The sequence below is a fragment of the Theropithecus gelada genome, chromosome 2, assembly GCF_003255815.1.
Source record: "Theropithecus gelada isolate Dixy chromosome 2, Tgel_1.0, whole genome shotgun sequence".
NCBI classification, from domain to species: Eukaryota; Metazoa; Chordata; class Mammalia; order Primates; family Cercopithecidae; genus Theropithecus; species Theropithecus gelada.
In genome coordinates this window covers 180,200,223-180,214,180 of record NC_037669.1, presented here as the reverse complement: position 1 = coordinate 180,214,180, position 13,958 = coordinate 180,200,223, and the positions used below count along the sequence as shown (strand labels likewise).

The window sequence follows — 13,958 nt, the reverse complement described above, 5'->3', positions numbered from 1 at the left end:
GAAACCGTGCTGTTAGAGAAAGTCACATGTTAGGGCTCATGATTTTTAGTGGAATTCACATAAAATGAGCCCTCAGTAATCTGATATCCTTACTATGTTTCTGTGATCAGTTATTTCTCTGCTTAATATAGCTATCAGACATGTTTCTTTCCTTTCTATCCATCAGCCTGTCTCTGTCCTCCTCTCTTCTCTCAGCCCCTTACTTTAGTAAATAAGCAGTCACCATCAAATGGGAGCATGATCTTTCTGTTAACATTCTTCTCTACTGTACATTCCTTCTGTCCTGTTGCTCCAGGAACATGGTCCTTCTTCAAAGGCCAGCACCTCCACCAGTGCTCCAAAGCCTAGTATTTTCTGCTTCCTTAATACATTTACACAATCAGTAATCTCATGTGGATTCAAGCTCTTTCTGTTTATCTCTTAACGTGGCTGGGTTCTTCAATTAAAAAACAAAAGTCTCACTGGACTCCGTATCTTCCAGACACTGTTTTTTATTTTGACCCTCACAGTCAGCGTTTCCAAAAGAGTTGTCTGTACTTGGTATTTCTATAACTTGTTACTCACTTCATCCCACTTCTTTCTAGCTTATTCTTACGTTGAAACAGGTCTTGAGTAAATCACTGATCATCGTTGAGGCACCAGAATCAACCCGTTTGGAATTTTTTTTTCCTTGTTCTTTTATCAGTATTTAGCACTGTTGACTATAGCCACTGTTTTGGCGTTTAATTTTAGGTGCTTGTGATGTAATGTTCTTCCATTTTATTTCCTCTACATCTTTGTCCACCATCTCTGTCTCTTTTATAAGCACATCCTTCTCTACTTGGCTGTTGAATATTGGAATTTCTTAAGGGTTAGTTCTGGGCCCTGTCTTCTCATTCTCTGTTTTCTTACTGAGTCACCTCCTTCAAACCGCAGGCTTCAGTTCCTATGTTTTATCTAGGTAATGCCCAGATTTTAACCTCCAAGCCACATCTCTCCTGAGTTCCAAAATGATTTTGTCCACTGTGATTGTTTACCTGACGCACTCTTTCAGATGTCTCAGACACCTCAAACTTATCCTGTTTGAAACTGAAATAATGGTCTTCCAGTATTCTCTGTGTGTAAACCATTACTTAATCAGTTACAAAAGTTAGAAACCTAGGAATCATTCTACTGCAACAGATACCTAACTTAGTGGGTTTTCAAGCTTCTTTTGCTTGTATACCTGGTAAAAGAATGTTTAAAGAAGTACATTTTTGAGTTGACTCTCTTCTTCCTTACTGGAGGAAGGGGAACCTTGCATTGTGTTCCAGGGGAATGCATCATAAGATTAGGGGTGGTAGAACATTCTGGAAAATGGCAGAGGGGTATTGTGAAGAGAAGGTAAGAGGCAGGAAAGAGCTAGCTCAGAAGTTTCTTTAACCACATAACAGAATGTTACCTGGTCACCATCTACCTCGTCCCAGCCTTGTCTCATGCCTTGCTCTCCTTTGCGTTTGCAAGCACTCTCTTTCTCTCTCTCTTGCTCTTACTCTCTGTTAAGCAAAAGGTGAATTTAATAGCGTTGAAAGTGAAAGATGTAAGGCAATTTGATGAAGAGACTCAGTTGGTATCACCAGGAGTCTATTTCTCATTTCTAATTCCTCTGCCTTGTCTCCTCCCATGGTCAACAATGTGGTTATAGCTGTTCCATCCTCACACCTGGGTCATTGGCTCTTCTCCCAGTTCCCTTTATACTTTTTATTCCTTACTCTGGCCTTCTTTCATTTACTTTGTCACAGAGCCTTTGCACATGATATTAACTCTCTAGGGAAAGCAAATCTCTCCACTTTGCCTAATGATATCCTACACATTATTTAGCTCTCAGCTCAATCTTGACTTTCCTCATAGGTCATACCCCTCTTATGTATAAACTTTCGTTTTCTTTTGTGGGACTTCCTATTTGTAGTTTCATATTTGATTGATTTTTAAAATCTCCCTGAGTAGATTGTACTCTCCATAAAGCAAAGACCATGTCTATTTTGGCTAACCATAGTCCTCCGCATTGCCTGGCATAGTACCTTTGTGTTATGTGAATATTTTTTAAATGAATGAAAGAATAATGGTGAATAGCAGTTTGACAAAGGATTGGCTCCAGAGGGAACAAAACATGTAGCTATCCTGACTATAGTTTATCATGACAGAAGAGAGAAAATCAAAACTAACTTAAAACATGTCCTTTTGGTAATATTGTGTAATATGTATATGAATGCAATAAGATAGGTTATACACTTGAAGTCATTTTGAGAAATTAGACTTTTATTTATTCTTAGATATTTGACATCTTGTTTTTAAAATTACAAAGCATTTTAAGAGCATATTTGAAGTTATTTATGAGGGAAGAAATAGCAAAAATGGTAACAAGGAAGAAAAAGCGTTTTATGTTACTGTTGTCTATAATGTATTTCTATTCTCCATTAGAAATGGTGCTAGAATGAGAAATAAACTTAGTAGGTGAAAGATTGTTTTAAACATCAGGGCATAATGTTGATATTGTTCATGGCAAGAAACACTGTTATAATTCTGAATCTTTTTTTTTAAAGATTTATTCTAGTCGAGAACTCGAAGAAACATTAAATAAAATCAGGGAAATTTTGTCAGATGACAAACATGACTGGGATCAGCGTGCCAATGCAGTAAGTTTTTGTCTTTAATTTTATCTTCTTTCTTTATTGATGTTCCTTTTAAAAAACATGGAAATTCAGTAGTAGTACTATATGGTATTCACTTATAAAATAGAGTCTGGTAGGTAACATTTCTTTCTGGAGAATATATTGATAAAATACTCATTTTCTGGTTTAGGATCGATTTTTATTTTGGTTTGGCTTCTCAGATGGTGCCTACACATTTAGTAGCCTCACCACTTGTGCTGTTTTTGACTGATCAGTGCAATGTGAGATTCACAGGGCTTTGGCCTTTCTGTGGACTTATACAGTTGCTTCTTAGCACTATCCTCAAGTCATGTAAGGTTTACCAGTAAAGCAGTTCACTTTACCTGCATGCTCAGTGTTTTCATAGCACTTTACCTGCATACTCAGTGTTTTTATAGCATCAATATAAATTCACAACAGGATGTGCATTTATCTGGCTTTTTTTCTTCCCATGTGAATGTAATGCATATTTCTCCTGTGATTTCATTTATAAAGGTCAGATACCCTTGAGTTAAGAATATTTTATTTAGCCTAAATTCCTTAAGGAAAATATTTGATAAAATTTAAAATAATATTTGTGTTGACAATAAGCAATATGTTGTTTAAATTTGTGAACTTATTGTTTACATAACCAGATTACATGTACCAAATGAGTACCTCAGAGTTTTCAAGAAGCCAGAGAAAAGGGCTGCATTTGAAGACTGTTCTGCTCTGAGAGGCCCCAACCTGGCTGATCATGAAAATCCCCATTTTGATTAATTAAATCAAATGCAGGGTCTTTGGACAAATGTGGCTTTTATGACACCATGAGCAAAGGACCATTTTTGTCTTTGTTAGGAAGTCTACATATCTTAAAACATTGAAATACTGTTTTTAACAGAGTGTTCCTCCAAATTTGTTAAATATGGCTCCTATTCTTGTTTGTCACAGGTGATCTGTAGAGAAACATGACAGATTAAGTATTGTTAGTATAAAACGTCATCTTTTTACTTAAGGGTTTTTTTTTGGGTTTTGCTTAAAAACTACCCATTTGGAAACAACAGATGGTCTTTTGATTTTTTTTTTTTTTTTTCATTAGAAAAATGACACAGGCTTATTGTAATGAGTGAAACAATGCAGAAAACTACAGAGAAAAAGTTAATAGTTTCCTACCTGTTAAAGAAATAAACTTTTGTGGAGGCTAAGATGGGAGGATTGCTTGAGCCCAGGAGTCTGAGGTTACAGTGAGCTATGATTGTACCACTGTGCTCCGGCCTGGGCAACAGAGTGAAACCCTGTCACTTAAAAAAAAATAAAAAAACACACTTTTCATTTTAGAGTATATCCTTTTCTGTGTTATATGTATTTAAACATATATGACAAGGTACGCACAATTTTCCCCTACTCTCTTTGTAAAAAAAAAAAAAAAAAAAAAAAGAGAGAGATCATACTTGATACATTACTTAGTAACTTGCTTCTTTTTTTTTTTTTCTTAACAAATCGTGCTCATTCAGTACACCTGGTATAGATGTCAGGCACATAATAGTTGCTCAGATATTTATTGAGTGCAGATCAATATGTACATATATTCCTTAGTTTAATATGTATACATGTAATTTGTGTATGTGTGTTATATCATAGGAATCTGATCTTTTGTTTGTTTCTTTTATACTTTAAGTTCTAGGGTACATGTGCACAACATGCAGGTTTGTTATATATGTATACATGTGCCATGTTGGTGTGCTGCACTCATTAACTCATCATTTACATTAGGTATATCTCCTAATGCTATCCCTCCCCCATCTCCCCACCCCACAACATGTAATTTTTAAAATCATTTGCCATTTGATGGATTTTCAGTTTTTTTTATTGTTTGGCTATTTTAGCAGTGTTATAGTAAACATCCTTACACACATTTGTAACAATGGTGCTTTTATTTTTGTAGGTTAGATTTTAAAATGTGGATTGTTGGGTAAAGAGTTGCTGCAATTTTATTTTAGTAGATGCTGCCAAAATATTTTGAACAAAGGTGTTAGTCACATATAATCTTACAGTGTTTGAGAACATCTGTTTTCTTTTCAAATTTAAAAAATTTTTGCCATTGTATTGGGGAGAAATGTGACTTTGTGAATTTATCACTAGTAACTTTTAACATATTTAAATATATTTACTTTACCCAATTTAATCACAGGTTACAATAGTCCCCCCTTACCTATGGTTTCAGTTTCCATGGCTTTAGTTACTCATGGTCAACCATGGCCGGGAAATAAGAAGATGCTTTGATAGACCTACATTCACATAATGTTTATTACAATATATTATTATAGTTTTTCCATATTATTGTCATTAATCTCTTACTTTGTCTAATTTATAAATTAAATTTTATCATAGGTAAATATTTATGGGAAAAAAAGGTATATAGGGTTCAGTACTATCTGAGGTTTTAGGCATCCACTGGGGGTCTTGGTACATATCCCTTGCAGGTAAGGGGAAACTACTGTATTTGTCTTTTTCTTATTTTATTGTCATTCTTTGTGTGTCATCTTATATACATTGCAGGTAATTTTATCCTACCGTATTGTGATGTTTATTTTGTTTTTAGTTATAATTTAGACACTTAAAAATTCTCCTCTGTTTATGATAGTTTTCCCTTCCTCATATGCCCAGGATTGTATAACATTCTTTTGATTTTTTTTCTAATGTCCATAGCAGGGTTTTTTTACATTTACATCTTTATGCATCTGATTTAACTTTAAAGACTTATTTTATTTTATTTTATTTTATTTTATTTTATTTTATTTGAGACAGAGTCTCACTCTGTCGCCCAGGCTGGAGTGCAATGGCCGGATCTCAGCTCACTGCAAGCTCCGCCTCCCGGGTTTACACCATTCTCCTGCCTCAGCCTCCCGAGTAGCTGGGTCTACAGGCGCCTGCCACCACGCCCGGCTAGTTTTTTGTATTTTCTTAGTAGAGATAGGGTTTCACCGTGTTAGCCAGGATGATCTCGATCTCCTGACCTCGTGATCCGCCCGTCTCGGCCTCCCAAAGTGCTGGGATTACAGGCTTGAGCCACCACGCCCAGCCTAAAGACATTTTAAAATTTAGAAAACCTCTGAGTTAAATGTGAAATTATATACAATATTGGTGTGATAAGTAGACTTTTAGCTTCTGAGTTTGTGTGAGCACAGATGTGCACGTGTGTTGTATCTCTTTTGATCAATGTAATTTTATTATGTATGTATGGTTTTCATGTGGATGACATTTGTCAATCAAATACTGTAAAAGTAATGCCTTTTCTTGTCTAGTTGCTCTGGCTAGGCCTTCTAGTACTCTTGAATAAAAGTGTTGAAAGTGGGCATCCTTGTCTTATTCCAGACCTTAGAGGAAAGGCTTTCTGTTTTTCGCTATTCAGTATGATATTGGCTGTGGGTTTGTTTTACATACCATGCTGAGGTATATTCAGCATGCTGAGGTATATTCATCATGCTGAGGTATATTCCTTCTATACTCAGTTTTTTGAGAGTTTTTATGATGCAGTGTTGAATTTTATTGAATACTTTTTCAGCATCTGTAAAAAGGGTCATGTGGTTTTTGTCCTTCATTCTGTTGATCTGATGTGTCACATTTATTAATTCATGTGAATTAAACCATCCTTGCATCCTGGGATTTATCCCACTTGATCATGATGAATGATCTTTTAAATGTGTTGTTGAATTTGGTTTAATAGTATTTTGTTGAGGATTTTTGCATCTATGTTCATCAGAAATACTGGCCTGTAGTTTTCTTTGTTTGTTTTGTCTTTGGTTTTGGTATCAGGATGATACTGGCCTCGTAGAATGAGTTTGGAAGTATTTCCTCCTCCTTGATTTTTTTTTTTTTAATAGTTTGAGTACAATTGGCATTAGTTCGACTTTAAATGTTTGATAGAATTCAACAGTGAAATAGTCAAGTCTTGGGCTTTTCTTTATTGAGAGACTTTTAATTACTACTTCTATCTTGTTACTTGTTATTGGACTTTTCAGGTTTTGGATTTCTTCATGGTTCAATCTTGGTAGGTTTTTTATGTCTAGAAAGGTGTCCCATTTCTTCTAAAGAAATAAAGAGCATCCAAATTGGAAAGGAAGAAGTCAAATTATCCTTGTTTGCAGATGATATGATCTTATATTTAGAAAAACCTAAAAACACCACCAAAAAAAATTCAGTAAAGTTGCAGGATACAAAATCAACGTACAAAAATCAGTAGCATTTCTATATGCCAACAATAAACAACTTGAAAAAGAAACTGAAAATGTAACCCCATTTACAGTAGCTACAAATGTAACCCCATTTACAGTAGCTACAACTAAAATATCTAGAAATAAACTTTACCAAAGAAGTAAAAGATCTCTCCAATGAAAACTATAAAAACATCGATGAAAGAAATTAAAGAGGACACAAAAAACAAAGATATATTCCATGTTCATATTAATTGGAAGAATCAATGTTGTCAGAAAGTCCACAGTCCCCAAAGCGTGTGCAGATACAGTGCAATCTCTATCAAAATACCGATGACATTCTTCATAAAAATAGAGAAAACGGTACTAAAATTCATATGGAACTACAAAAGATCAATAATAGTGAGTGAAGGCAATCCTAAGCAAAAAGAACAAAGCTGGAGGCATCCCTCCTGACTTCAAATAATATTTACAAAGCTGTAGTAACTCAAATAACATGGTACTGGCTCAAGTGACCCACCCACCTTGGCCTCCCAAAGTGCTGAGATTACAGGTGTGAGCTACCACATGCAGGGAGAACAGTATGGACGTTTCTTAAAAAATAATAAAAGTAAAAAAGAGATAGACCAGTGGAACAGAATAGAGAACCCAGAGATAAATCCTTGCATTTATACTCAACTCATTTTCAGCAGAGGTGCCAAGAACACACAACAGAGAAAGGACAGTTCAATAAATGGTATTGGGAAAACTGGATATCCACATTGCAGAAGAATGAAACTAGACCCCTATGTCCCACTATACATAAATCACATCAAAATTGATTAAAGACTTAAATCTAAGACCTCAAACTATCAAACTACTACAAGAAAACGTTGGAGAAACACTTTCTAGGACGTTGGTCTGGGCAAAGATTTCTTGAGTAAGACCTCAAAAGCATAGGCAGCCAAAGCAAAAATGGACAAATGAGATCACATCAAGCTAAAAAGTTCCTGTACAACAATGGAAATAGTCAACAAAATGAAGCGACAACCCACAGAATAGGAGAAGATATTTGCAAACTACCCATCTGATAAGGGAGTAATAACCAGAATATATAAGTCACTCAAAAAATTCTATAGGAAAAATAAGTAATCTGATTTAAAAGTGGGCAAAAGATCTAAATAGACATTTCTCAAAAGAGGAGATACAAATGGACAACACGTATGTGGGAAAATGCTCAACATGACTAGTTATCAGACAGATACAAATTAAAACTTCAGTGAGATATTATCTCACCCCTGTTAAAATGACTTTTATTTAAAAGACAGGCAGTAACAGGCAAAAAAACAAGAATGCTGGCAAGGATGTGGAGAAAGAGGAACAGTTGTACATTGCTGATAGAAATATAAATTTTATTTTAGTTTAGTTTCGTTCTTTATTTTAGCTTAGTTTATTTAGTTTGGGTATTGTATTGTATTGTATTGTAGTTTGGGACTGGGTTTCGCTCTGTTTCCCGAGCTGGAATACAGTGGCGCAATCATGGCTCACTACAGTCTTGACCTCCGGGGCTTAAGCAGCCATCCAAGTACCTGGGACTATACCATCCAAGTACCTGGGACTCCCACCTCAGCCATCCAAGTACCTGGGACTATAGGCACATGCCACCATGCCCAGCTAACTTTTATCTCCCTATGTTGCCCAGGCAGGTCTCAAACTCCTGGGCTCAAGTCACCTACCTTCCTTGGCTTCCCAAAGTGCTGAGATTACAGGTATGAGCCACCACATGCAGGGAGAACAGTATGGAAGTTTCTTAAAAAATAATAAAAATAAAAATAAAACCACAATATGATCTAGCAATCCCACGGCTGGGTATATACCCAAAAGAAAAGAAATCAATATATTGAAAAGATATCTGCACTTTCATGTTTATTGCAGCACTATTCACAAAAATCTAAGAGATGGAATATACCTAAATGTCCATCGGTGAATAATGGATAAAGAAAATGTGGTATATACACACATTGGAATATTATTCCACCATAAAAAGGATGAAATCCTGTGGTTTGCAACAATGTGGATGGAACTGGAGGACGTTATGTTTAGTGAAACAAGCCAGTAACAGAAAGAAAAAGATTGCATGTTCTCACTAATATGTGAGACCTAAAAAAATTGAACTTGAGATAGAGAGTGGAATAATGGTTACCATAGACTGAGAAAGGTAGTTGGGGGTTGAGCAGGGAAATAAAGAGGAAATAATTGAAGGGTACAAAAATACAGTTAGTGCAAGAATAAGATCCAGTGTTAGGCAGCACAATAGGGTGACTGTAGTTAACAATAATTTATTGTATATTTCAAAATAACTAAAAGAGTAGAATTGGAATGTTTCTAACAGAAAGAACTGATTGACATTTGAGGTGACAGATACCCCAATTACCCTGATTTGATTGTTACACATTGTGTGCTTTTATAAAAATATCACATGTACTTCATAAAAATGTACAACTATTATGTATTCATAATAATTAAACATTTAAGAAATTAAAAATTCAACAGCAGGCCAGATGTAGTGGCTCACTCCTGCTGGGAGGCCACGGCAGGTGGATCTGTTGAGGCCAGGAGTTTGAGACCAGCCTGGCCAACACAGTGAAACCCCATCTCTACCAAAAATACAAAAATTATTCAGGCACGGTGGCATGTATCTGTAATCCCAGCTACTGGGGAGGCTGAGGCACGAAAACCACTTAAACCCTGGAGGTGCAAGTTGCAGTGGGCTGCAGTGGCACCACTGCACTCCAGCCTGGACAACAGAGCAAGACTGTCTCAAAAAAAAAAAAAAATGTTCCGCAGCAAAAAAAAGTAATGCTAAAAGTTTCCAAATTTGGCACTTTTAAAAATAGGCTCCCTTCGTAGATAGTGATGGTAATGGTCACGCAACATTGTGAATGCACTTATTGCCACTGAATTGTATACTTTAAAATGGTTAAAATAGTGAATTTTGTTCATGTGTATTTTACCACAAGTAAAAGAAAGACTCCCTATTATCACACTGGGGATTAAGCTAAAAGACACATGAATAAATAAATTAAATGGATTCCCTTAAAACTTTACAATTTATGTACTTATAGATTACATTTCTCTGTTGTGCTTATAACTAAATCTATAATACTATTTTTCAGACAGCTTTTTGTTGGCATATTTATTTATAAGATACTTTTTTAATGCTACTAAATATTTAATGCTACTAAAATGTCTGAATATAGTAATATAATGAAACATTACGTATGTTTCCTTTTTTAGAAAGTTTTTGTTTGAATAATGTAGTTTAGGTAGCTTTTTTTTTTTTTTTTTGAACTTCCACCTTTTTTGTCAATAATGAAAATTCTTTATTTCAGCTGAAGAAAATCCGATCACTGCTTGTTGCTGGAGCTGCACAGTATGATTGCTTTTTTCAACATTTACGCTTGTTGGATGGAGCACTTAAACTTTCAGCTAAGGATCTTAGATCCCAGGTGGTTAGAGAAGCTTGTATTACTGTAGCGTAAGTATATTCCTTTTATGATAAGTGTTTTTTGTGAATGAATTTAGTACTCACTGATTCAGTGCTCATTAAGTCAAGCAGTAGCAAGATAGCCAAAAAAGTAGGTGATCCAAAAATCATTTTTGTTATACATAAGGAGTCAATCTGTATGATTAAAAAAAAATTCCTTAACAGCTCTTTATACCAACATTTTAAGGTTGGTATAAAGATATTTAAAATATCTAACGCCTACTGGTGGATTTTTTATCATTAATTCTTCAAGTATAAGATGAAAATGAATGGGTATGGAAACTGGCTGTATTCACTTTTCTCACTACTAATTTGGATATTAAATACTCAATTTCTGATATTTTAGCAGTTATTCTGGCATTGCAACATGCGTCATTAACTTAGCAAAATCTAAACTTTAAGTTTGTAGTCTTCCACTATACAAGGATGGTAGAACTTAAATTCTATTTATTACTATTTTTGACCTAAGCAGTGTTGTTGCATATGCATTCCTTTGAAGATAGGGAACACAAAAGTGCCTACTAGCAATATTTCTAATCAGGATTGTATTATATATTCTAGTCAGAAATGAAGAAAGAAAAGGCAATATAAGGATTGCAAGAAAAGGAACAGAACTGCCATTATTAACAGACGATATAACTATCCATGCAGAAAACTGCAAGAGAATCTACAGATAAATTATTATAATAAAGGGACTTTGGCAAAGTTGCAAGATACAAGTCCCAGTATACCAAAATGGCCCAATATCTCCAACTAGCAAAGAAAACCCAAATTAATACAAAAATCCATAAAATGTAACCATGAAAAATATACTTAAAACATGACTAGCTCTCTTGCAGAAAACTGGACAATATATGTGAAACATCTGTTTCCAGATAACAAACAGCAGACAGAGTAGGAATGGAATTCTGAAAAGATGCAAGTGATGTTGAACAGTATGAGTTTTGACCTGGAGGCACTCTGGGGAAGGAAGGGGGAACCTAAGCAGAGCAAGGCAATCTCACTGAGGTGAGGAAACAGAGACTAGAGTTTCAGAGGCTGAAGTGGTCAAAATCGGCAGTGCGGAATACTGGAGAGAAGATGGGGAGATTCTCACACACACACACACGCACACACACACACACACACAAAGAGCTACAGAGATCATAATATGGGAATCCATGAGTCTAGATGTATACTTCCCTGTCCATGTGAAAGGTACAACTCTGAGGAAGGAAGGGAACTAATGCCTGGGAGCTATAAGGTAAACAATTCCCAGAGCTCACATAGGGATAGGAGAGGTTTAAGATCTGACCAATCAGAATGGAAAAACCTTGGTGAACACCCAAGGCAGTCAGTAGAAACCCCAGAAAGGCCATTGCATAGGAATAGTACTAAACCAGTTCTAAAGTAAGGCATCTCTAGACTCTGCCTCTCCCAACAAGCTTATAAAGATCAAGCTGATTCTCAAGTACATTACTTGTCTACCAAAGTAAAACTCATGCTCTTTAAAGGAAGACAACATCCAAACATATCCACACCTCCCTGCTTTTCGTTTGAGGATCCTTTTTGCCTGTGAGTTCAGACATTAGGAAACTAATACTGTAACAGCATAGGTCTATGTACATAAATGTACATGGGTCTAAATCTGAGCTCCTGGAATCAAGAACCTGAATTATTGGAGCTAACTCTATCCCAACCATGTATTTTCAGTAAGATATAAATATATAAAAATTAACCAGTATTGCAAAATTGTTGGCACTTTGAGTGGTTACCATATCCCTCCTAAGTGTTTTAACTAAAATCATGCAATTAAAGGCTGATTTAGTTGTTTAACTACACAATTGGAAAGAGAAGTCAGATGTCCTAAAGATCACCCAATAAGATATGGTAGAGTTGTATTTTTGACTGCGGATTTGGAAATCCTACTCCAAAGAAGTAAGGGAGTATTTATGACTAAAAAAGGGGTGATACTATTAATAGAAATAAAGAACATCTTGAGGAGCATTGATTTGAGTAAGATGTTGAACTTGTTTGTAAAAATATGCTGAATTTAAGATTGATAATGGATCATCAAAATGGAAGTATCTCCTGGATCAAGACCAAAGGTCAGAACCATCAGAGCTGATTATTTCACCTGATGTGTCCTTAGAGTTAATAATTAAATTCTGAAATCAAATGGCTTCTCCAAGTGCTATTGCAAAGAGATGAGGAAAATGCCAGATTTCAACTTTGGACTTGCCAGTTAAACAATGGGGAAAAGAAGGAAATATGTAGTATCTAAGTTTCCCTCTCTTTCTTCCGTTTTTCTGCCATTCTGCCATTACAACTGATTAAAATACAAATTCCTAGGTTAATTCAGTAAAAGAGTATTTTTAAATTATATGGTTCTATCTATATTTAATGTTAAACTATTAAAAAAATACTTTTTGTCTTCCTTTGTAGCCACCTTTCAACAGTTTTGGGAAACAAGTTTGATCATGGCGCTGAAGCCATTGTACCTACACTTTTTAATCTTGTCCCCAATAGTGCAAAAGTCATGGCAACTTCTGGATGTGCAGCAATCAGATTTATCATTCGGGTAGGTTTGCTCTCTCCTTTTCCACTGCTGCCTCCTCCGCCTCCCTGGCTTTTTCTTTCTTCTTCTTCCCCCTTTTTCTCTCCCTTCCCCACCCCACCCCCCTCTCTCAGTGTATCTAAATAAGTCACTGAGTTTCTTTTTGAACCCCAAAGGCAAATCATTTTTGAATTATTTTTCTGATAGTAAAAGCCATAGATGGTCATTATAGAACTAGAGGGTTGCAAAGTACACATGTTTGTATATGGAATATAATACATACATGTACATAAGAATACATATACGTATCTACAGTTACGTGTTACAGAAAATAATAAAAGGCAAATTTTTAATATAGTTATGTGCCATCTGACAAAGTTTCAGTCAATGATGGGCTGCATATGCAACAGTGGTCCCATAAGATTATAATATTATATTTTTACTGTATCTGTACTACTTTACTACTGTTGGATATGTTCAGGTACACAATACTTAGTATTGTGTTACTCTATCCTATTCAGTACAGTAATATTCAGTACAGTATTCAGTACAGTAATTCAGCTACAGATTTGTAGCCTAGGAGCAATAGGCTGTAACATACAGCCTAGGTGTGGAGTAGGCTATACCATGTAGGTTTATGCAAGTACACTCTATGATGTTCATATTATGATGAAATCACCTAATGGATTTCTCTGAATGTATCCCGATCGTTAAGTTATGTATGACTGTATTTCTCTTCACTCATATCTTAAGGAAGTCCAAAAGAACAGAGTTGAAAAAACAAATCTCTCCCCTTGAATTCTATTCCTTTGTTACTAATCACTCTAGCAATTTAATGTGTACTTTTCCAAACTTCTATTCTGTGCCTTTACAAATGTATTTGCTACACATATAGAACATGTAAGTATATATAATATATTCTTTGACTTATTTATTTATTTATTTAGAGATAGAGTCTCACTCCGTCACCCAGGCAGGAGTGCAGTGGCGTGATCTCGGCTCACTGCAACCTCTGCCTCCCGGGTTCCCGCAAT

General features: G+C 35.5%; 1 protein-coding gene across 8 annotated transcripts in view; it reads left to right on the top strand.

The window, feature by feature from the left end:
* CLASP2 (cytoplasmic linker associated protein 2) overlaps positions 1-13,958 on the top strand; it is a 223,624-nt gene that overhangs the window by 82,600 nt on the left and 127,066 nt on the right. For all 8 annotated transcript variants that reach the window (XM_025375041.1, XM_025375040.1, XM_025375039.1 and 5 more), the window contains 3 exons: positions 2,562-2,654; positions 10,234-10,379; positions 12,813-12,948. In XM_025375041.1, the coding sequence (XP_025230826.1) occupies positions 2,562-2,654; positions 10,234-10,379; positions 12,813-12,948 (375 nt within the window). The remainder of the gene's footprint in view (positions 1-2,561; positions 2,655-10,233; positions 10,380-12,812; positions 12,949-13,958) is intronic.